Genomic DNA, 24,482 nt, shown 5'->3' on the forward strand with positions numbered 1-24,482 from the left:
GGGGGGGGGGGTTCTACAATGGAATGTGTGTGCTACGGACTAAAAGGATTTCTTAAGCATGAAAATTGTCTTTTTAAAGACAGAAAAATTAGGCCATAAGACCACTCCCGGTGTTCATTGCTACAGCCAGCCCCGCCGTTTCCTCGTCTTTTGCCTGGCGCTCTGTGACTCCCCATCGTTATCTCCCTCCGTGTTGTGTGTATCAATAACTGTAACTCTACATAAGTAATTACATGTATATCCATAAGATGTATACATTAGTGGAACAGCCAGAGGCAGGGGCGCTGAGCTTGATTCGTCTCACCAAGTGTAGACGGAGGAAAGCATAGGAAGTGCAGATTTCATATAATCGCAGCAGCTGATCTAAAGTTTCCTTCACTCTTTTCCCCCTTCCCTGCCCAAATTTATATAGGCAACATGAATTCATTAACTTTCTAGCTAGTATCCTTTCTCCACCGCTTCCTTCGGGTGTATCTATAGCTCAGAGGAGCGTGCGATGCGTATGCGCACGCCTTCGTCATCATTACGACTAAACAATTAAACATACATCATGTTCTGTTGTTCCTTGTAAATAACTGTTGTATTTTTAGTTATCTCGCCTGTATTATCTCATTAACTACTGAGTGTAACACCTCGTTCTGCCTGTGTGTGTATTGCTCAATGAGCTGTTAGTATATTACTCTGTCTGTCTTCGTTTATTCCGTTTGCGTTTCCACCCTCCCCGCTAAAGTTTTGTTTTCTCCATTGCTAAGACATTTGGTCCTTCTGCAGCCCTTCCCTCTACTCAGGCAAAGAAAACAAATACATGAGAGAGTTGCTGCAGCCTCTCTTCCCTCGGATCAACAAGTTCTAAGCATACACAAAAACATATATATAGTATATATGTGTGCATGCACACCCCACACATAAAATAAACACAGATACACGTACATACGTATGCATTTATATATAAGTATGTATACATGTATGTTGATGCATATGTATAGATGTTTTCGTGAGGGACGTTAATTGACTTCTGTTTATGTGCAAGCACATGCACCTAAATCCGAGACCCTTAAATAGAGCCTTTGGAGGACGACTTTTGCAGGGAGACACCGGTAAGGCTGCCTGCTCTTGTTTGCATTACGGGCGGGGGCACGTACACCCCGAAGTCTTGGGAGTTGATTCCATTGTTCTTATAAGCAGCTCCATACAAAGATGACGCTTCTGATGAGCCTGCTGCAGTTGTACTATTTCCTGTTGTGGGCGGTACTGCTGCAGCCGAAGCAGAGCCTCTTCTGAGGGAGTCCTGCGGCGACGGGCCCAAGGCCGGCGTTGTGGTCCACCTAATGACAGTGCCTTGCTTATATTCTGGTGCTGCTCCTTCTGCTGCTGATGATGCATGCGAGATGCTGCTGGTGCTGCTGCGCAGGGAACCAGGGACCTGCAAGCAAATCCCCAAGTCGTAGTACTTTCCTTCAGCGGTGGTATCTGGGGACGTGCTCGCGGGCAGCAAACGTGGCAGCAGCAGGCTGAAACACAAACACGGACACAAAAAAAGAATAAACAGAAAAGCAATTTAGCAACAATTAATAAGAAAAAGCAAAACGATAATAGTCCGCACAGGAGCACAAGGGCAAGCTCAGTAGCAACAGCAGCAGCAGCAGTATTAGCAGAAACAGCTATGCAACACACGCACCGAAAGAGTAAAGCAGCAACAGCAAGTGCTGCAGCAATAAACGCCAACCGGCGAGCAATAGTTGGCTGTACACCCCACCAGGCTCCAGCAAGCAGTAAAAAAGTAGCAGCTGCTGCCGCAAGTGCAGCAACAATCACCCGAGTCCACAGCGGCTGCAGCAAACACACAGATGCATAAAGATGTGTAGCACTAGAATAATAAAGGCAAACATAATTATATATGTGATTTGCCTCTTTGAACGTATGCGAGAAAAGGAATATTCATAGCGGGCTTACAAAGTGTTTGGAGTTGGTCTGAGTTGTTGTTGCTGTTGGTTCTGCAGCTGCTGCTTCTTCCGAGCCACATCCGTCGAAAGAGACAAAGAGAAGAAAGAAAGAGAAAAATAACACAAGACGCCAAGTCCAAACAAAAGAATAAGGAAAGCCTAAATCCTGTAATCGATGCTCTATCAGCCGCTGCGGCTCATAGTCCCCCTCGGCAGCGATTGTTAGAGGGTGGCCCTGCAAACCGAAAAAAAAAAAAAACAAAAAATATTTATGTACTGGTGCAATACAAAAATATGATAAAAGCGAAACAGGTGCGCATCATCTAATGGGAGGCAATACGCAGCTGTATAGAGGGCGCAGACGTTAGCATTGGCTGCTTTATGGCTTCAAGTAAAGAAATGGCTGCCGGAAGAATATGCATGAGGAAAGGAGACAGAGAGCATTAATGGAACAAAACCACAAGGATTTTCTGACCTATTTGATTTGGTGCTTGCAACAAACCAAATAGAACAGAAGATCTGTGTTTGTCCGGCTTGGATTGGCTTAAGTTTGTGTGTATGTGCAGCTGCCAGCAGCCTCCGAAGGCAGAGCGATAGTGGAATGTTTGCACATATGCCCAGTACCTCTTTTAGCTCCGCAGCAGCCGCTGCTGCAATAGCTCTTGCTGATCCAAAGAAGGGTTTTGTTTGTTTGCCTATAAGGGAGATGTGGGAGGAAGCATTGGCCCAGAAAGAGACACGAATGTCTCCTATCTGCGGTTTAAAGGGACTTCCAGTGTAAAGAAAGTTGTTATGAACCAGAGTGGTTTCCGCGTCTATCTTCCGAGGCGGCCTCTGCTCTTGCTGTCTGTACACCCCATCGTCCTGCAGCGGCAGCTGTTGTTTCTTTCGGAAAAAGACAGCAAACTCCCCTGGTAGTGTAAAGCCGCCCGCCTTTAAACCAGAAGCCAACTGCAGCATCAACACAACAAGTAGCAGCAGCGGCACGGCAATGATGGGACAGCGAGTTCTGCAACGGCATCTTGCTTATGCAAATACGGGGAAAATCTTTTAAGCAAGACTCTGAACCACAAGAACAAGAACTAGTTTAATGATGAGAACAAAAATTTATCTTCTGTATACAATACACCACGAAAACAAATACACAATACGCCTATCTACAATCTTGGGACTTGGTATTATCCGCTTGCCTGGCGGCCTATTCCAGGCACATGCGGGAAGAAATCGGGGTTTCGCAAACCGTCAACGAGACTCCAGAGAGACCCAGGTACCTGCATTTATGGTGCATACACCACAACGTGCATACAGTGCAGTGTACGAACACACCTTGTCACTGGGGAAAAGACTGATGAGCCTGGTCGCCAGCGATCATAAATACTAAACATCAAACCCTAATACACAAACACTTGCCCAGCTCCTATACCCCAAACGTTCATACGCGCCCGTACTCACGAGATGGTCTACCCATTTCGGGTGCCTGCGCCCTAACAAGTCCGGTAGCTGCGGATACTGATACATCTCCGCTTTGACTTCAAAAAACACTCCTTGGAAAGGGTTTATATTTTTGTAAAAGTTTTCGGGGGGGTAGAATGTGGAGGAATTACGGATGGGGCACTCGAGGTGTACATACACCCCGTCATTCTGTGGGCTAGGCACACAAGAAGCAGGGGTTAGTTCCGACAGAATAGGAGACAGCTTGCGCATTTCTCTAGCGAAACGTCTCTCCTTCAGAAGAGCAAACAAAGAAGACAGAAGAACTGCCCCTAGCATCAGCAACAATGCACGACGCTGGGTCGCCGGCTTTAAGTTGCAGCAGCCGCATACCACCATCGTTAAAGTGCATGCACAGGCTGATACTCCAAAAGAAGCAAAAGAAGAAAAGAAGGAGAGGGTTGCTCGTTTGTGTGTCTCCCCGTTAGCAGTCACGGGGTAGAAGCCCGCGATAGATCTTTGTCGTCCTTCTGCTGAGAATCACTGTGAACATAAAGAACCCCAAGGACAAAAAAACTACAGCTTCTTTATTCTCCCCAACCTATACACAGATTCAGGTGTAGGGGCACCTCCAAGCCCAGGCTCATCGGCACAGCAAGCGTCCTGGGGCCCTTCTCCTGTCTTTTCAAGCGCTTCCTTTTGCCCCCGTTCCTTCAAAGAACAACGAAATCTCTTGGATTATGAAAAGGTTTTAAATACAAAACAGAAGGTTAAAACCCAAGGGGAGCAGCAGCAGAACCGTCGCCTTCAGCAGATGGTCGGTCTGGTGTTCTGTTGAATGGCTGCATTGGCTGCCTCTGAGTCAGTGTGCCCCTTTCCTGGATATCTTTGCCTTTAAAGCCGAGAAAACACTTGAACTATTCCAATTTGCGGCACAACCAAACAATTAAAACTAAATAAAACACAGGAAACTGTGTTACACTGTGTGATCAAACACTGGACACTCAATCGACGACAGCCGAGCAGACAGACCGCTGCCGCCGCATGCCTGCTGAACTCTGTGTGAGGCGGAAACCCAAAACATTCCCCATTTTCTAGTTTTTCTGCACTGAAAATTTAAGTTTTTTATTTTAAAACAAAGCATTGGTGAAAACTGCATTTATCCAGAACCGTCTACCAACTGCATGCCACCTCCTCCTAGTCGTCTGCGCCTCGGAACACGCTATCGGTAGCCCCAGGGTTAAACAAAAAGTTGATTATATTTCTCCATCTTGTCTACTGTATAAGGCAAAATGTGCAAAGAAAAAGGAAATCAACGGGGATCAGAGACATGGAAGTGTCTCCTACACAGCACCCAAATGCCTAGGTTTACAGATGCCACACAATGACCAACGTTCGTCCGTTCGCTCTGCGTATATAAAGTTCAATTCGCGCATCTATTACATCGTTGTTCATTTGCATTTCTCCGTCGGTGACGACTCTGTTACCTCCACCTCTGCCACGCATCTTGACCAGACTCTGCCAATCTGGTGAAATACTGACTCTATGCCTGTCGTTGTCCTCTACTACGTCCAGTTCTGTTTTCTTAGCTAGGTTTTATTTTTTCGCTCAGCTGCTGCTGTTCCAGGTTTCTGACACTGCATTTCCTCTTCGTGCATGCAGCCCCATGCCACACTCCAATCTGTTACTTCTTGCCTCGCCTCCCCTCGACTTCGTCTGCTGACGTTTGTCTCCTGGTCCCCTCAGCACGATAGCAGAACAAGCAGTCACAGAATGGGAACAACAACAACTATACAAAGCAACCACACCAAAACCGCCGAGCTTGTGTAGAAAAATGCCAAAAAAGGCAGGTCCCAGCGCTTAGTCCGGGTATTGTCCGGGTATGAAAGAAACACAATAGTAAAAATGGGACTAAGACAAAAGCACCTAACGTGGGAAAAGTACACTTGGAACTGAATGAGGACAATGGCTTTTAGCAATCATAATGCCTCCAGTTGGATCAGCCTGAAGAATGGCACCAACCCGCGGCGCCGCAGCAGTGCTGCCTCCGCGCCATTCAGAACTACAGAAATAGCAACACCACCAACAAGCAGTCTGACCTTCGAGTAATAGCAACGGCAGCAGTAACAGGAACAAAAACATGCCGTGGGACCAAACGGCGGCGGCGGCAGCAGCAGCAGCTACAGTGCAAACGCACAACAGGACCCGTTTGCAACTCTTGCTGCAGAAAAAACATCGTCAGCAAGAATGGCAGCAGCAACAAGAGCGGCAGCGAACATAAGACCTATTAACAGCAGCTGTAGCAGGATTAGCAACAGCAGCAACAGCTGCAGCATCAAAGAGCTGGAGCGCCAGCAGCAGCAGTAGCCACCACCCACGAAGGACAATAATTAAAAAAATTTGTTGCTGCGGGGCAGCTTCCAGTTACTGGTCACTTCTACTGCAGGTTACACATACAAAACTCCTTGACCAGTTGCTTTCTCCTTCCACGTCCGAATCAACTTTCGGCCTGTCGGTACACCTAAAATATATAAAAAATGGGACATTGCAACAGACATGAACATTCCGACTGTTGCTGAAACTGCTGCTGCTGCCGCTGCGGCGTCTATTGTTGCCGCTACACCATAATGTCTACAAAATGGAATGCATTCACCTTAAATCCTTAACTCTAAATCCCAAGTCCTCTAGAGAGAGAAAACAATCCCGCGCAAAGCTATAGGCTGCCTTATTTGCGGGCGATAGACCTGATTTATGCGTTGTCGCTGCTGACTGTTGCTGCTGTGGCTGCTGCTCCTCTTGCTTTTTCGGTTACTGTTGCTGTGTTATTGATTCTGTTGCGTGTGCGCTTGCTGCTGCTGTTTTTGGGGCCCTTGCTGTTGATGGAGCTCGGGCTCTTAGTGCTGCTACTAGGGTTCTTGATATTCTTGCAGCTACTGCTCTTGTTGGGTCAGTTACAGTCCAGCTATGTCTTGGCGTCTGTTTCTATAGTTTGCGGTGGAGGGAGAAATTTCGACGTGGGTCTGAAGGCGCTAATGGAACTGCGGCTGCTGCTGCTGCTGCTGCACCTAGCAGCAGCCGCAGGTACTCTAAACGCCGTTGGCTGTGAGTTCTGCTGTACGTACAGCTGACTGTCAAACAATCGAAAGCTGCGGCTGCTGCTGTCTGAAAAGGAAGCTGTCGAACCCCTCCTGCTGTTGCTTGCTGCTGTAGCAACAGGAGCAGCCGCAGAAGGATCAGCAGCAGATGCAGCAGAAGCAGTAGTTGGGCAGCTGCTGCTGGTGCGTTCTACAGCTCCCCTGCTGAAGAAACAGACGCCCCACATGGATACTAACAATAGAATGACCCCAGAAATAACAACCCACAAGGGCCAGCGGCTTGCAGCCTCCGCGTTTGGCATTGCGTTCTGCTCCCCATCATTCAGCGCAGCTGCTGCTGCATTGCCAGCAGCACTTTGCCTCTGTCTTTCTAAAACTGCCGCCGCCGCCGCAGCAGCAGCAGCTGCTGTTGCTGCTGTTGCTTCAAGTTCCTCGTGGCTGAGCTGAAGCCGCCCTGGGGGGCTAAGGTAGGATATGGGTCCCCTCGGAGCAACGCCGACAAATTCCGCAGCAGAGGAAAGATTATGATGCGATCGTGAGGTTGCTAATACGGGAGATGCCCCTGGCGAACCTGTTGCTGCCTGTACCTCTGCTGTTGCTGCTATTGCACCTGGTGCAGCGGCAGCTAAGGAAGGTGCTGAAGAGGAGAGGTACGGTTGGCGGGGAGCAGCTGCACCAGCTCTGCCTTCCTCCGCAGTAGGTCCACTGCCTTCCGATGGAGCAACAGCAGCACCAGCACGCTTGTTACTGAGTCGTTGGCGTACACCGGAGCTTTTCACTTGGGAATAAGATGGAGACGGCCGCTGCAACTTGACACGGGGAGATATATGCTCAGGCCCCTTAGGGGAGTTAGGGTGAGGGGATTCAGAGAGAGAGTCTGCCATATGCTTCTGTTTGGAGAGGCCCCCGTACCCCTCAGTCAAGACACTGGCTCCCAACATCGAAATGAACAAGAAGAGAGGCAGCAGCAGCAGCAGCAAGAGAGTAGCACGCGCTACTACCCGAAAGCTGCGGCTAAAGAGGTGAAAGGACCCGCCGTATACGAGGGGGGGACCGCCTCCCTTAAGCTCTCCTACAGCAGCACACATGGCGCAGAAGCCGCAGCGTGGTTGATGCTGCTGCTGTTTTGCTGTGCTGCCGACTGTGTTGCTGCACTCTTGCTGGTGGTGCTGACGCTGCTACGGTGGTCCTGCTGCTGCACCTGCGGCTCCTCCTGCAGTTGTCGTGCTCCCGTTGCTGCCTTCCCGCAGCTTTAGTGCCTCTAGATCTGCTATCTTGCCGGTGCTACTCCTGCAGCTGCAGCTGCCGTGTTCTAATTAATGCTTGTTGCCTTCTAGAGAGGGGAGGCGGCAGCAGGAGGCAGCCAAAAAATCCTCTTCGGCCGTACACACGGCATCTAAAACGCTTAAGACGAATCTAAGGGGCTCTAGAAAAAAGCAGACAAATAAACAGTCCCATTAAGTATGGAGCTTGGGGATCTATTAAAAAGACCTCCACTAAGGGCCTCTATCAGCTTCCGGTGCAGAAGCGGGATGGAGGAGGCGGCCCTTGGGTGTAGGGGAGCTGAATTTTCTAATGAAGAACAGAACTAAATAAAGTAGCTGAAAATAGACTACACAGGATGCAACAAAAAGACTTAGGGAGGGGACACACCGGAAGCCGCATCGAAACATATCCCACCCTACTCCGATGCTGGCAGCACCGCCGGTCTGCTGCTGACGATGCGCAGAAGCAACAACAGGAAAACCTGGCTTTCCTGCATCTAAAAAATATATTATTTGGTGGAAAATTCGTTTATATGACGATAGTTGCATTTGATCCCCTAGAACGTTCAAAAACGGCAAGACACAGAGACCTTTTTCCATTCTTCCTGTGCAGTAGCAGGAACAGCAGTGCGAAGCACCAACAGCAGCAGAAGCAAGCTTCTCTTCATGTTTCTTACTCTGCTAAAAGATATTACTAATTTAGTGCATGCAGCGGACATAATTAATAATCAAACAATTGTGGCGGAGCACTTCGTGGACGTATCATCTCCAGAGGATCTCCAGGGGAGTTCACTTATTGGAAATGCAGGAACGGAAGCATAATATAGAGTAGACAAAAGTCCACATATCCCTATATGTATGTTAAAACAGCCTAATTCGTGTAGATATGCAGACTGCCTGGCTACAGGTGCACCAGTGGGGGTTTAAGAAAGATAGAAACTAGTAGGGGATCGAATTTCACTTAGAAGTAGTATAAACTAGGAGTAGTTAAGGTACAATAACTCCTATAAATAGTAAAGGTACTCCAGTTTTACTTGGGATAGCTTTTAGAATAGCGCAGACAATACAGGTTAGTAACTGCTTTTCTTCCTCCACACGTGTAGCTCTACAACGCTGTAACTCTAATGCTCCCTCCTCCAGTAGAACCCCTCGGCTCACTGTTCGAGGCGTACAAAGAGATGCACACGTGCAACATTCCTGTCTACTTGTTTATTTCCATTGCTTGCCCCTTATTTCATTCTCCCCCTATTCTTTATATATTTTCCCGTACCCCCTGTAGTTCTGCCCTTTAGACCCCAGCTGGATGCTGTTGGAGACAGGAGACAGACAATTGCTCTCCGCTTGACTGAATCGATTGCCTTGACTTGCTAGATAAGTTGAGCAGATAACCTTTATATCTCAGGTGCAAACGATGTTTAGTCAGCACGCAGCTGCCTCTCTCTTAGGGGCCAAGACTGACTGCTATCTCTCAGATGTCAACGAAAGATGCCGCATATTCACATGAAAATTTTACGCAAGCATTGGTAAGCTTAGCAAACGATCCGTTGACAGCGGCAGGTGTCATCCCCTGATATGTATGTACACCTAATGGGCTGTTCACTACACCTCCTGGACAGGAGCATCCAACTTTCCCCAACCCCCCCGAAAATAGTCAAAACAATTGATATAATATGTTGTGGGCAGTCTCATAAGGAAAACGCACACGGAAGAGCAGCTGCTCTTCCATACTGTCCTTACAGTGTGCACGTAGGGAATCTGGCTTATCGGCTGGCTAGATAGTGATTATCGTATTTACTGTACTAATTTTTCTGCTAAGTAGGCATCAATCTCATGTTCACTTCATTATTTGGCGTGCACGCTCAGGTCCCTCGAAGAACCAGAGCCCTCCTGTCCTACTAGCATCCTCCTACGCCAATGAAGGCTTTGGCTCGTGGGCTTGGGGTTTCCTCTAACACTCTACAACGCTGTAACGGATGGAATGAACCTCCATTGTTCCTCATCTGAGAGCTGAGGTTCAGGGTCTTGTGTTTTATGTCTGCCACTTAGGTGCTGCACCTGACAAGCAGTGCATACCCGTACGTCGTTGTCCTCCGGTCCTCCTACAGCATGCCACCTACAACCCCACACCCCAAACTATTAACCCTTAGCTCCATTAAACTGACTGCACAGTGTAGGGCCTGCGCACACAAAACCTCACAGGCGTTTACATGCAAAGCTCTGTGTACACAAATATGCATCCCAAAGTCCATCCTGCTGTTACCTCGGGCTGTAGAAATACCACAGGGTAAGACACAAAACACATGCACGCAGCAAAGACAAACCAGAGCACATATCGGTGTGTTGCCACCCACATTCTTCAGCGGCTCCGTACACACGATGCATTCCACATCGCGCAGAATACAAGACTTAATGTATATGACGGGATACATAGTACCTAATGCATCTTGCAAGACACATCGAAACCGAAACACAACGCAATAGAACACCGTGCATTATCGTAAAACTCCATGGCAGGCAAAACATACGCAGAATGCATTTAGTAGGAGACATCGTGCACGCTGCACTGTAAACAATATATAAGCTTTTCACTGCCCAGCCCAAGGAATGCTAATTACCTGCAGTTTCCCGTCTATTCTCAAATATTTACTAGATAGTCAAGTGATATGCTTCCTCTTCTTTCTCATCTTCTGTATCTCCTGATTGTGACTCAAAAGAGTCTTCCTCCTCCTCCTGTCTTCCGCTGTGCCTGTGTCTGCTTCGGCGGGAGTTAAGGCTCCTCGTACTGAATGAGGACTCTTGATCTATCAGAGAAGAGAACTCTTCCTTCACGCTCTTCGAGACGGAAGCCCTCCTAGTCTTTACCCATGACAGACCACCCCATACCAGCAACGACAGCAACAGCAAGCCAATGACTGCCCCCACCACAGCAAACACAACCGTCCACTTGCTGCCTTGGGAGGCCCGCCCTTCTCCCTGTACCCTGCTGCTGCTCCTGCTGCTGCTGCTCTTGCTGCTGCTTACGCACAGCGCCTCGCCTCCCCACCGCTGCAGCACAAAGCCGACCCTGCACGTGCACAGAAAGCGGCCTCTGACGGGCCCGTCGCAGGTCAGCTGCCCCTCACCACAGGGTAAGTCGGCACAAGTCAAAGGGGCCGCTTGAGTTGTATTCTTTCTCGACTTTTCACCTCCTCCCGCTGTTTCTCCCGTCTGTACTGCTGCGGCTCCTCCTGCTGCTGTTGCTGGTCCCCCTCCATCACTCATGCCAAGCGGACGCCCAACAAGCAACGCTGTCTCCGAATGTCCCTGGGGATCCTCGCTCTGCCTCTTACCCACCAACGAGCTCTCAGGTGTAAAAGATACTGAAGAAGTCTCTGCCGTCGCACCCACACCCTGTGTAGGCTCGTCAGAAACCACAGGGGGAGCAAAATAATACACCGCCGACGGTGCTGGTCCCTTCACCGGGTCTAACTGTTTTGGTATTGCTACCGCCCCACTACTACCTCCTTCTGTTGCTTCGGATGTGCTTCTTAAAGAATCGTCGGCAAATCTCCCTGCGGAAAACGCAAGTTTGCCGTCAGACGCCATCCCTGATATTTGCGTGGGATGACGCCTCAAGGGCACTGCCCTGGCGTTGCTGCTGCCTTTGTTGCCGCTGATCTTGCTGCCGTTTCCAAGTGAGTTTCGCTTGGTTCTATCCCACTTTCCCTCGCTATCCGTGGCTTGCGGCTTCCCCCGTACTGCCGTAGCACCACTCACCGCCAAAACATCGGAGGATGCTTCCGTTGCATTGGGGTGCCCTGGTGCCTGTACACTGGTCTCTAGATGTCCATCTATCTCATGTGTACTGGGAGAAGAGTTAGAGGGGTGGTGAAGGTGTACGAGACAGGACAGAAGCAGCAAAAAGCAGAGACCGAGGCGCCTCATCGCCCTCCCTGGAGAAGGACGGGACGGAAAACGTGTAGCTCCAGACGGGAGGCTTCACAGGAATTTGACCCACCGACTGAGGCAAAAGCAGAAGATGAAACCGACGGCTTCCAACTAACACGAAGCTGCTTAAAGTAGAGATAGGGAGCCCACTGCCGCTCGCCTCAGTGGAGAGTCATCAATGAAACGTCTATGTATACAATCTATAGTTACAGCAACTTCATGTGGTTGCACCAACAACTACAAGGAAGACAAAATACTATATTTACCAGTAGTTGTGTTTCAAAGCATGCTACAACACGACAGCAGCAGAGCTCTAGAGCTCCCCCATCTGCACACGCAGGCGCTGCAACACCGACAATACTCAGCGTGCACCAGAGGAGGAGAGCCAGTTATTAATGTTAAAAACTAAACAGAAGAAATTAATGAGGCAAAAGACCAGCTGTGAGAAAGTGAGAGTCTGTGGAAACTAGACACCGAGCACCAGTTCTCCTCCGCCGAACGACAGAGGGGAGCGCCAGAGAAAAAGTGTCCAGTGGTTGGGGTGCGGTTGCTAACTGTCCATTCATTTGCAGTCTTTTTCCCTAGTTTCACACATGTGCTGGTGAATCACATTAAAGGAAGTAAGCGTCAAGGCAGCACCAGTTAGAGGACGTAACAAAGAAAAACAAAGCTGGAAGACCGCTGGTCCTCCCCCTTATCGAAGCTCCTACTTACTTGAGGCAGCAGCGAGCTACTGGAGATAATGGAGACAACCGGGTGTAAATATGTACAAATGACTGTTTTGGTCATAACTTTATGTTTATCATAAATTATAGCTTACCTGCAACTACATTGCTAGCCTACCGTCGTATAATCCACTTTCTTAGTAGTACACTTAGTGCATCCTACTAGTTCTTCTTCACCCTAGTTCTAAAAATAGTAATGATATTCTTTCAACTCTTAAATAAGAAGAAGGGAACTGCTGACGATGTGGACAGGGCAAAACAAATGATAAGACTACCCATAATTAGCCAGAAGGTGTCCTTGCTGTCGTTTGACGATACATTTAGATACATTTCGTCACGACCTAGAGTAACTACAACCGAGCACCACATAACTATCCAATTAAGTTAAAACCTTTAACGATTTAATGTTTATTCAGACATTTTGAGTCCCAGGGCAAAAATCTACTGCAGTATGGGCTGCTTCTTCTGTGGAAACAATTATGCACTACATTCTGGCAACCTGGGGTGCAGTACTATCCTACATACGACGAACGCCTACCATGTTTCTGAACAGGAAATAATTCGAAATAGAAAATATTAGATGTGCTTTGCGAATATTTGCATGGGCCTGCTCGAAGGCGAGCAGGAGCAGAAGCCTCAAGCCCAGAGATATACTTTTGGTTTCTCTGACTGACAGAGCCGGAATCACAATTTGCTAGTCTTTTTTGCAGTATATATAGTATATATACCATACATTTACACGTCTATATTCACATATATATTATAGTGGGCGACAGGTTAACTGTTAGACGAAGTTTGCGTGCAAACTCTGGCAGTTACTAGGCTGTCGACATCCGAGTTTTTGTCAGCGGCTGAAGTTCTGAACATGATGTTTACCATTAACGGGTGTACATATGTTTGCTTTTCACTTATTTTGGTCCGTGCAGACACGTGGTTTGTTATGCATTATGTTGCCTACCCTGTTTCACTAATTTAGTTCGGGTTCAACTCCGGAGATATGTTTGACATTCAACAGCTCAGCACTTCTTCCAAGAAAATTGTCTCTCTCAGTGATTATGGGCTTCCTGCATGAGACCAATATTCGTTCAACTCACATGTCAGCGGACTGTCCCACGGCAAGTCCCTCTTTTTCCTTTTCCTCATGTTCACAGTGCAGGAGCAGATTCGACCAAAGAAAGTAGCAAATACACAATGATACTTTTGTATTGAGCCACAAAAGGCAGTCCACCAGGTAGGATGTGAAATCTATCATGTGGCGGTGTAACCCCCCGTACAAGAGGACCGCGTGGGCTCTTATATCAAACAGGCTGCCCGAAGTTGAGGCCCTACGCAAAGGCCGACATGGGAGAGGAAGCGGCAACTAGCCAGTAGACTGCTGTTTTCTGGGAGGTGTAGGAGAGTTTCTGACGATAAGGAATTGACATATTTCTGGGTTTTAGGCTATAAGGAAGAAGGCGTGTCCCTTCAGTGGGGAAGGATTTGCCGAACCCACTTCAACGGCCAGATCGCCGGGACTGTGTGAATTTTCCATTCCTGGCTGAGCCGTTGAAATTGGGTGAAACGGCCATTGAGGGCACTAAAATACAAATATTTAGTAATTTCAATACGTTCCGGTATATTTTAGACGCGCAGTTCACAACATGCGATCGGTCTTCCACTCTTGCAGTCATGGGAGGTGACCTCCGGAGCGGGTCAGGAATGCAGTAGTTTTTGTGTAACCAAGTCAATCATTAAAAGAAAAAGTGTCGACGTAAGATGCGTGCTGCTTTTAATTTGTTTTGCGGATGTAAATTGGAGAAAATTAAAATTGAATGGCACTGGAAACCGCAGTGTTCAGGGCGCTCTTTGGTCGTAGTTGGCATTGCATGCGGCAATCAAAAGGGGCTATTGAAGGCGCTTTCTGCATTTAAACCCCCAAATTCGTTGGAATATTTTGGAAAACAATATAAGATATATAGTTCCGGGTTCGCGCGTCGACAAATCTTAGAAAGGAGTCTCTATCGACAGACAAGCAAGACACGCAGAGGAAGCTGCTCACTTTTGGCTTCGCAGCCTACGGCTTGCGCGCGTCAGTACCTCTTTCCAGTTCATCTTCAGATACATATACAGCATACTTACAAGTGGTCTCTCGTTAACAGTCCAGATTCCTCGGGTCTGTTCCAGCCCCTCAACCGTCGGTCACCTACCGCGGGATCGCGAAGCACCCTCTTCGCTTTGCAGCAGGATGATGCATTTGTTTGGAATGCTCGAACCTCTGGAACTCTGACGTGCTGCAAATTCTAGCAGCTAATTCTGTTGGTGATAGAGCGATCTCCTCAAGCGGCTCTTTGGCCCATTCCGTGGGGAGAGGGATCTGTGCAAAATTGCCTACGGTTTCCTCAATTACACTCTTCTTCAGGCTGTCTGGATAGCTTCGATCCTACTTTTCCCCCGAGGTTCTCAATTGATGCCTCTGGGGTGATAACAGACTTTTTTGCCTGATGCAATACCCCTAGCAGAAGAACTGCTGGCGATGCAGAAGCCAACCGCCGCCCCAGTGAAAGCCATGGGGTCTTTCTTTCAGACCCAACACACTCTACAGGTACACTGGAGTCGGATGTGTCCTGTGTTTGTAGCACAAGGGGCTGTGTGGAGGAATGCATCTCACAAGATGTTAAGCGCTTGCCTAAATGGACGCCACACGCTGGTGACTTTCTGTACACTGTTCGCAACAGCAAACACTGTCTCTGGAATGAATTAATACATACATAGAATGTGGTATCTCATGGCAGCTGCTGCATTACGTTGACTGCACAGCCTCTCCTCAACGCGCAACGGCCTCTGTCCAAGGATGCGCCTTTCATGTTTGCCTCGGGGCAAAGGACAACAGCGGCAGCGGCACAGACTGCAGAGGCCGCCGCTGCAGCAGCGGAAGCGATAAAGTCTGTGTTAGCTTCGGGAGGTTGCTCTTCAGCTGCAGACCCCAACAACGGGGTTACTCCCCTCTCGGCTGAGGGCGCTCACTTAATGTTAGCAGTTCAGAGAAGCGACAGGGCCACCGTAAATCGGCTGCTACGTTCTGCTGGGGTTGCCTCAAGCTTCTTTATAGCGGATGCAAAGGGACCTGAGTTTAGAACACCGTTGAGGCAAGATTGCAACTTGACACGAATCTCCCCTGGGGAGCTCGTATAGCGCAAGATGAGCTTCTCCCTACCCGATCCGCACAGAGCGGTACTGGTGGTCTGCGCAGCTTTTTTTGCTGTCATCTTTCCTCAAGTGTTGCTGCATTCCGCCAGTTGCTGTTGCTTTGTGCACCAGACCAGTTGGCTGCTGCTGAATTCAACGTTCTGCTGGCTCCGCTGCCTGTTTCTTGCTGGCGCAGACTAGCAGCAGCTGTTGCCTCAACCGATATCATCGAAGACCTCATTAGTTATGGCGCTGCTGCTGCAGAGTTTGTGGAACTCGACGGCTGGACAGCTTTCCATGTGAGCCATCACATATATGCACGCAGACACAGATTATGTAGGTGTTCATTTATTATTTGTACACAGATTGAAGTTACAGTTGCTTGCAATTAGTATACAAGTGAGTCATTATCGCCGCCTCCTAATTCTTTTGGGGCTGAGGGGCCAAACGTGGATTCCCTAGCACTTCGCTGTACTAAGAATGTAGATGCGGTGCAGCAGCGTTTGCGATGGCAGCTGAACAGAGAGAGTTCTTATGGTCTTACATAATGCCTCCAAGAGAGCTCTGCCGAGGCAAACAGGCCCTGCGGCTGCAAGGGGCAGCAGAAGTGCATATTGAAGCAACTGCAGCAGCTGCTGATAGTGTGTACATTACGTGCTTGCTGTTCTGCAATGAAGGTGAGGGCTACCTGTGAAGGTGTGTGAGGGGCGCCGCTAGGTGATTTGTGTGGACAGTGCGCCGCTGCCGCAGGACGGGAAAGAGTGTTTCTGCTGCTGTTAGACCTATGTCCAGAGGAGGCTGCTGCTGCGGCTGCTGGCAGCAGCCTGCTACACCTCCTCGCAGAATGCTGCGGCAGCAGCAAGGCAACGGAGGCTGCACTGAAAGCTGCTGCCCTGCGGCAGCAAGTCGACGCAAAGGCAAAAAGGCAGGGCTTCGAGGGCTGGACGCCTCTCGTAGGGACTTTCCTGTTTCCAATTTGCTTTTGATTCCATACTTCAATAAATTCATTTGCATGTGTGTATATACAAGACTCGGTGCACAGCTGTGGTGAGTATACAACAGAGTGTGCAACTGCACGCCAAAGTGGCAACCGTTGTGTGATGGTTTGGGATTGTTGCAGCACATTTCCTGTCTCCGGGGAAAGCAACGGATGGCTCGGATTCTGCTGCAAGCAGGGGCAGATGCTTCTATAGTGACAGGCGCATTTGATGCATCGTCTCCTTTCCTCAAGGCTGCAGCAACCGGTGCTGTGTGTAGCATGCTGCGCATAGATACAAGCGCGTTATTGGAACAGAGCAAAACCAACGCTCAACCTGTGCTACAACTCCAGGAGCCGGAGCAGCAGGAAGACAGCCTCATTCCCCCTTCTGGGAAGGATTCCGGTCTCTTGCCTATCCACTTGAGTTGCTTCGGGTAGATGGAAAGTAATGAATATTAAGCTATTTGTTCTGATGCTGGCGCGTCTTGCTCATCATTTTGTGCAATACGTCTTAAACAGCCCTGTGGCGCCAGGGGGATGATTGCGTCAGTAGTAAGCTAGATTCCGTTACAACGTCCCTGGACATATCCCAATTTTTGGGGTCTCGCTCTGCGTGTCAGGGCGCACCGAGGTCTAACACGCTTGCTGCTTCATGTTGGGAGTCGCATTGACGCTCTGACTGGACGGCTGCGATGGACTCCTTTGCACTTCGCGACTGCCAGTGGCTCGGTGGCATTAGTAGGAGATATATGCCGGTGGTCAGCGGGAAAGCTTGTGAACATGAAAGACGAAGGTCGACCGCTGCAACGAACGCCCCTCATTATCGCATGCGCCAGACAGGCAAGAGTGTCACAAGTTTATGCTGCACGATGCAGCATTGTACACCTCAATTATCAGCTGCAGGCCGCTCAATTAAGTGATCAACAGCGCTCGTCCCAGTTATACAGCGGCCACTTAGAGTGGAGAGAGGCCTTTTAAGGGACAGGAAGCCCCAAGGTGCACCGAGGCTTCACATTCTGCACACTCTCCAACCAAATGCTTTGATGCTGAGTTAGTTGTATGGAAGCATTATGCAGTGAACAACTTCACTGCATCACGCACTACAGAGTGCTCTAGGTGTCTGCTCAGGACTTGGAAACTGTAAAGGTTCTGCTGGCCTTTGGCGCAAATCCCCTCAAATCAGTCCGATTTGCTGGGATGCGAGCAGCTTGTGAGCGGGTGTTGCCTGTGAATCTAACGGAGTATTTTACCCTCCATCCAGAAAGCAGATTATTAAACAGGGATGCGTGAAACCGCGCACCTATGCACATGCGATAGCTCCTTGTAGAAAGAGTTCCATCACTGTTAGCATTTGCCACTTCTCACCGAGCACCTTGGGCTTACGAAGGGTCACTACGCCTGTGCGTCTGGGTTAAAGGTAAAAGGATGGTTCCCGATATTTGTTGATAAGATATGGCAGCATAAATATAAAGCCTGCAGAAGGTGCTCATGTGGTGAATTGCTTAGGTCTGGGGGAACTGGCTGCACAGGCAGAGGAGCAAGAAGAGCAGGTCACTCCTCTCCACATCGCCGTATTGGGAGTGAGCCCGGGTTGTATGACACCTGCATTTCATCGTTTCTTTGTTCATTGTGGCACGATGAGAGTGTTCGATCAGTTGCATATTCTACATGCTTGCACAGCAAAGGCGGGAAGAGACAGAGTTGCTTTACGTTCGGTTTCTTTGTGTTTCTGTCATTCACGGAGCAGTTTTCGTTTTTTGCAAACAGGTTCAGTTGTGAACCATTTGGTAGTTATGCGCTCTAAGCTGAAGAGTGTAGGAGCTCCGTTTTCTTTTTGGTAGAGTAGACTTACAGGCTTGCAGTTTTGCTTGTATCACGCGGTGCGGGAAAATACTTTCCTTGACGCGGCTAGAATGATAGCGCTAATAAACAGTTCTTTTTACAGGTTTGCATATACCGAGATGTTGTTTCGCTTCACAGGGTTGTCCCGAGTTTGTGGTATCTATTTTGCAAGTATTTAAACATCACGTTGAAAGGTTCGGGACTAACGATTTTCAAAAGGGAACTGCCAAGGACGTCAGGGAACACAAGCGACAAATTTTCAGCGCACGAGATGCTGCAGCTCTGCAGACAATCATCACAGGAAAGCGATTAATGATACTTCTCTCATAAGCTAACAAGCAATCCACCTGGGAAATTGAGGATTGCTCTGAACCCCAAGTCATTAACCCTAGCCCCTAAACCATACAGTAAAACTTTGCAGTGTCTCAACCAGCTGACAACACTGATTAGATGTGGTTTGATGTGACAAGCTAAACGATGGAAGGTTACGCCACCTGATAACTGCTAAAAGACTGTTAATACACACATGTCATGGGCCCTAACAACAATGGCATCCTGACTCTATAGCGTCAGTAGTCGTTTGCCATGAGCTGCGGTATATTTGGCATCTACGAAACATTATGTAATAGGAACAATTGCTACGATTTGCAGGTGGCTGCGGGCAACCTCCAGTTGAAGTCCTCGACATGTTGGAAGGTGAGGTGTTTTTTGTTCAGTTTGTATAATAGTTTAAGTTTCTCTCTCCAAGTTTCATATTCAATACCATGTAAACCGGCAAGCAACTACCGTCTAAAGAACATTGCAGGAGAAGCGATTGCTTTTTTTCTCGCATCGTTACTAGCACCAGGATTGTGCTTTATTCCCATTGCCAGGGGCTCGGCGCCAGGCCGGCAAGGTGCGCGCTCCATCAACTGTTTTACTTGCGGGAACCGAAGATGGAGCGAAAGGAGGCAGGTGGAGTTCAGCGGCTTTAGCAGTGGCTCTGGCAACAAGTGCTGCGTGCTCAGGGTGCGGTTCAAAGAGACGAATGCCTCCAACCGCGTAGAGCAACTCAAATGAGCTTCCCAGCATTGTTTGAGTTTAGGGAAAGTGTAGGGTTTCAAGCCGAGTGTTTGGGCTTTTAGCGTCTGGGATCAACGCACACTGCCATACCAGAAAGCTTAGCATAAAAGGGAGCTTGCTGTGTGTACCCTACCGTTCCGCCAGGGATACGATCGGGAGACGAAGAATAATATGCGCAGCACTCATTGGCTTCGCTGCTGCAGAAGCCCCGGCGGAAATCGCAGCGGAGGCGTGCGGTCTGGAAAGGCTGTTGGCAGTTACCGATGAGCCGCTTGCCCTCAGAATCATAGAGGTGACTGCCATTTATTCTTGATTTCGCTGCATGTACGATTAGTTCAGCAAACATACGTAGAACAGGATACAGTAGTAGGCAGCAATGCAAGTTATACGGATAGATTAGTAGGCAGGAATAAGCATTATTTTGTTTACGAAGCAGATATGTATACCAAACGTGGCTGGCTGACGTGCGGGGTGGGGAACTGTATTTAATATGTAAGAACCGTCCACACAAGATATGGTACTTGGGTGCAAGTCTATAGCATTCGCAATGAAATTTGAAATTAATGACCAATTGTGCAGTCCGCCCCACACAGTCGCCTCCACAATACGGAACGGCAGGCAAAATGCCTTTTTTCCCTTATTGACGGAGGTTGACTTTTTGTTTTGGCGCGTGCGCTTTGCTCTTTCTGCCCAGGAATTGTCGCAAATTTGCTTATACCATCCAGAGAGTCAACGAGTGGAAGAGGGGAAGACGCAACATCTTCGCGTGCACGGAGCCTCTGTAGAGCAGCTGAGGGATCTGTTTTCAGTCATTTCCAGCAGATTCCTGCAGCACGCCGTGTTGCGCAACTTTTCAGGAGTCGTCCGCCGATTGCTGCAACTTGTGCGCCTGAGGAGAGGGTATCTAGCATTGGAATCGCCTTCTACTGCAGCTAACAAAAGGCTCGGGACAGCTCGAACTATATAGCCTAAGGGTGTGAACATTATTTTGTTTCTTTGTCAGGGAGTTTATGAGCAAAACGCAGCAGAAAAAGCACTTCATATAGCGGCGAGTTTGGGGTATGCACGAATATGTCAACTGCTGGTAGACGCGGGAATTGAAGCAGTTTCTGGGCCAAGTACAGATAAGGGGCCTTTCGAACTGCTGGCCAAGGCGCTGCAGCAGCAGCAGAAGCATTCGCTGCTGCAGCAGCAGCACGACATCCTGGAGGCTGCTGCTGCTGCTGCGTCTATTACACCCCTAGCAGCTGGCACGTCAGGAACCACTAAACGAGCTGCTGTAGCAGCCCTCGAAGCTGCTGCCTCTTCCACCCTCAAGCATTCGCCCCAGCAACGAAGGGAAACAACGTACAATTCCAACCTTGGACTGTCTCGTACGCACCCTATTCCTCAAGTACCACGCCCTTATATTTCCCCTAGTCTAGGCATTAGGCAGCCCGTGTTTGTATGGCGACAGAATCGGAGAATGAGTGTAATGCACGATTTCGTGGTTTTTTTCTCCAAGAGGCTGAAGGGAACAAAACATGGGAATATAAAGCAGCCGCGCAAACTTCATGTGCTGATATGTATGCAGCTGGCACGGAGAAAAAAAGATGTAGCACCCTGAAGCCTCCGCCGATCGTCTGCAGCCTTGAAGGCGAAGCAAACATGAGAAGAGAAAAGGGCAGGACGGTCAAATTGAAGCCATTCAAGCTAAATCCCAAACACCAAACGCTGAACATCAAAGACTACTGATGACAAGCGAGGGGGTATTTGGAGTTAGGTGTTATCTGCCTTTTGCACCGGCTTGCCTGACGAGGTTTGGTTTAGATACCCCGTTGCAGTAGATGCGGACATGGACACAAGTGCAGGCAATACCTCCTGCACTAGTGCGAGTGCATACAAACATATCAGCAAAGCGAAAGGGGTTGCAATTGGCTTTTCGCCGTGTCGGTTCACAAGCAAGCAGAAGACGAAGCTCAAGAGGCACACTCCCCCAGTTTGGGGCAAGCCCTGAATTGTAATACTGTATTCTCCTCTTCGTTCCCTAGTCTCTATATTTTCAAGGCAAGCAATAAGGGTGTACGTACCTTCTTCCGTTTCTCCTTGAACAATGGATAGTCGATTACGTTAGTTTGCTCCTTGCACCCATTTGCTGACTCTTGGGTGTCTTAAGAATACGTTTTTGGGGTGATTAGGGCACAGAGCCACTGCAAAATCAACACAGGCATCCTTAACGGTCTCGGGCGGCTGCTCCTGCTGCTCGATGAGGCGGCGTAGGGCTTTCCTCTGTTTCCTGAGTTTGGGGTTTTCTCTACTCCCTCCGCATGCAACGATCTGTTCCTCTATCCTATCATACTGCTGCTGCAGTGCCAGAAGCTGCTGCACCATTTTCTGCTGTGATTGCTGCATGGGGCCAATGAGGGAAAGCACCACGGGCAGAAGCATTAACCCGTGGGTAACCCCCACAATTATCACCAATGTTGTCATTTTGAAAAACACAGAAAGCACTGGGCTGTCAACAAATGCCAAAGGGATAACCGCTAGCTGCGTAGACAGAGCACCATGCAACAGAGGACCTCCTACAAGCAAAACTGCTTCAAATGCCCGTAGGCCTCTCCTCTGGCCCATGCAGTGGCAAAATGCGTGGGTCGTGTGCGTTGCGTAGTCCACAGAAAATCCTTCAAGCACACCCATACGGACCAATACAGAAACTATAACTCAGCACAGAACCCTGAGCTCTAGCCTCCGCAGAAAGTGCGAAACGTGCGAACAGAAGTACAACTCAACATACTCGCATCTGGAACAAAAGGGGCTACGTCCATAAACTGCACTGGCAGCACATTCTTCGCGCGTTCCAAATGACACCCAAAGGAGATAGAACTATCAGAGAGTAAAATCTAGACACTCTCTTTCTTTCATGTTGTATCCATCTGCAGGCAGGCGTGCAACACTTTCATGAGTTAATTGCAAGTGGCTAGTGTGATGCTGCACTCGTCATGGACTGCATCTGTGCCGTCATATACGCTCTACTACGCTGTAATCTTCCATGTAAAATGCTCACTGACTCAGTTGTAATTTCATCTATGCGCGTTGCTTTTATACATTTTCGCATTTTAGTGGATGGCAACCATACTCTCTTCAAACGAACTTCACGGGACTCCTTATATATGCCGTAAATACCAAAACACTACTCCATATATTACCTAAATAAGCGTTCGCCCTATTTCTATTTGTGCCCAAATTATTGGTGTCAAATGCCTCTGAAAACTACTAGTGTGCGTCTAAAGCATCCTTTGAACTGCCTGGTACTGCCACTAAGCTACGTTGCAACCCACCGATGGATATGGTGAGGTTCACCATTGTGAGCAAGTTGAGTGGCAAGCCCCAAAGAGCCATAAAACCCAAGATAACAACGTCGATGACCAGCAATATCGCCACTACAATTAGAGCTCCTCGTAGAGAAGGCAGCAGGAACAGGGAAACCTGTAAATCAACAGCACGGCACAAACGAACGCAAGGATATCAGATGTTTCCAACGTTCCACTTGCGCGTCTAGGATACTTTTTAATGGGCTTTCTGTAGTTTGCTCCACTAACATTAACATCAGTCGTTGCTGCGGAGTGCATACGAAGGCTATCTACTCAAAAACCGTTTGGCCTCCATAGCCCTTCATATCTCAGTTAATGAAAAACGCACAATAATCACGGCGCATCCTGCACTGGCTAAGCTGCTGATGGTTTGAGGTACAATGGCATCGTCGCTTTCGAAGTAAACAAAGTTCCGGTTGTACGCCGCTCCTTTCAGCAGCGGAAACTTAGCCAAGTCAGCCCTGGTAATCAGAGGACGCAACAAGAAGAAATACGCACCTTTGGAGCTCACATGTACATCTGTCTCGCCGAAGTGGAACAGGAGCTCAGTTGGCTTCGGGATCAAAGCTAGAGGGTATCACTGGGGATCAATCACAACTATATGGAACAAATATACACATTGTGCTGAAGTGATTAAAGGGAGGTGCACCAGTTAGCTTAGGCATAAGGTGCAGCAATCTGAGGTTTGGGGCTTGGCGCACCTGAGCTGGTGCATGAAGTTACTGCTTTCTTGTGTACTGGAAAAGTACTTGGGCACCAACACCAACGCCCAGCCTCTCAGTCTAAATCCGCTGCTCCAAGAGAAAAAGGAGGCGAAGCTGGAACCGAAGGGGGTTTGAAGCCAGGCATAAAGCCTGAAAACGCGAGCAGGCACCGAAACGCACAGCACACAGCGCAACACAATACAACGTACCAGCGACGCTGCGGGATATATAGGAAGGTAGATAACTAAAGGTGCAGTCCATTGGTGAGAAACTGTAGCAGTTTCAAGAACAACAGCTAGCACGACCATGAATAAGTGGATGGCTGATGAAAGCGGTAATGTTTTTGCAGTGCACTGAACCGAATACAGTATTGTTGTTTATTCACAAATATCTAGCATTCTGTTTCTTTGTCAATCGCATAATTCTCCGAATTCCATGGTTTGTGGGAGGAGGCGAGATGCAACTCAGCGTACATCTGCATGCATGCCGTGGCATTCTGTTCAGGTACACTGCGTGCTAAAGGGGAATGAAGAAACAGGAAAAGACCGTCGTGAAGCTCCATAGTGTAGCTCTGCTGCTTCAGGGTCCCGTGAAGTTTCTCATACTCCACCTGCGTTTAAGTTGTTTGGACAGCAACCATGGGAGTTGCGCACTCATGCATGTCTTCGGCTGGCTCCAGGTGGAGAACCCGCCCAAGCTTGCATGCACTAGAGCGCTGCACAGATGCACACTTCTGCAAGAGCAGTAGTGGTAGTTCAGCTGTCAAGTCTCACTCGGAAGGCCGCTGAGCAAGCGTTTTCTGGATGACTGAAAAAGACCATCACCGGGTCGCCGTAGGTGCCGAAGAATTTTTCTTGCATGTCAAAGAAAGTCTATGTGCAACAGCGAACATATGGAATCGATGGTAATTCAAGGTAGCGCGATTCCAAAAACGCAGAAGCCAAAGCAAGTAGAAAAACATGAGTATATATATATATATATATATATATATATA

General features: G+C 48.6%; 5 protein-coding genes across 5 annotated transcripts; 1 reads left to right on the plus strand and 4 right to left on the minus strand.

Moving 5' to 3' along the window:
- Window positions 1-1,054: 1,054 nt before the first annotated feature.
- Window positions 1,055-3,411, minus strand: EMWEY_00016180 (hypothetical protein, conserved; the record flags this gene model as incomplete). Its single annotated transcript, XM_013477467.1, has 5 exons — window positions 1,055-1,511; window positions 1,757-1,830; window positions 1,954-2,178; window positions 2,568-2,894; window positions 3,382-3,411. 5 exons carry the CDS (start codon window positions 3,409-3,411, stop codon window positions 1,055-1,057), a joined length of 1,113 nt encoding a protein of 370 aa, XP_013332921.1.
- A 2,925-nt stretch (window positions 3,412-6,336) lies between these two features.
- Window positions 6,337-7,353, minus strand: EMWEY_00016190 (hypothetical protein; the record flags this gene model as incomplete). The annotated part of the gene is made up of 1 exon (XM_013477468.1): window positions 6,337-7,353. One exon carries the CDS (start codon window positions 7,351-7,353, stop codon window positions 6,337-6,339), a length of 1,017 nt encoding a protein of 338 aa, XP_013332922.1.
- A 3,027-nt stretch (window positions 7,354-10,380) lies between these two features.
- EMWEY_00016200 (hypothetical protein, conserved) lies at window positions 10,381-11,658 on the minus strand (the record flags this gene model as incomplete). Its single annotated transcript, XM_013477469.1, has 1 exon — window positions 10,381-11,658. The coding sequence occupies one exon, from the start codon at window positions 11,656-11,658 to the stop codon at window positions 10,381-10,383; it is 1,278 nt and encodes a 425-aa protein (XP_013332923.1).
- A 4,440-nt stretch (window positions 11,659-16,098) lies between these two features.
- Window positions 16,099-20,903, plus strand: EMWEY_00016210 (hypothetical protein, conserved; the record flags this gene model as incomplete). The annotated part of the gene is made up of 12 exons (XM_013477470.1): window positions 16,099-16,228; window positions 16,332-16,504; window positions 16,672-16,964; window positions 17,151-17,268; window positions 17,659-17,740; window positions 18,037-18,110; window positions 19,002-19,068; window positions 19,245-19,380; window positions 19,579-19,726; window positions 20,129-20,317; window positions 20,438-20,688; window positions 20,891-20,903. 12 exons carry the CDS (start codon window positions 16,099-16,101, stop codon window positions 20,901-20,903), a joined length of 1,674 nt encoding a protein of 557 aa, XP_013332924.1.
- A 640-nt stretch (window positions 20,904-21,543) lies between these two features.
- On the minus strand, window positions 21,544-24,348 carry EMWEY_00016220 (hypothetical protein; the record flags this gene model as incomplete). Its single annotated transcript, XM_013477471.1, has 6 exons — window positions 21,544-22,094; window positions 22,752-22,899; window positions 23,113-23,245; window positions 23,486-23,638; window positions 23,962-24,098; window positions 24,262-24,348. The coding sequence occupies 6 exons, from the start codon at window positions 24,346-24,348 to the stop codon at window positions 21,544-21,546; spliced, it is 1,209 nt and encodes a 402-aa protein (XP_013332925.1).
- Window positions 24,349-24,482: the final 134 nt, after the last annotated feature.

The sequence above is a fragment of the Eimeria maxima genome, genomic scaffold, assembly GCF_000499605.1.
Source record: "Eimeria maxima Weybridge genomic scaffold, Emw_scaff131, whole genome shotgun sequence".
Taxonomy (NCBI): Eukaryota; Apicomplexa; class Conoidasida; order Eucoccidiorida; family Eimeriidae; genus Eimeria; species Eimeria maxima.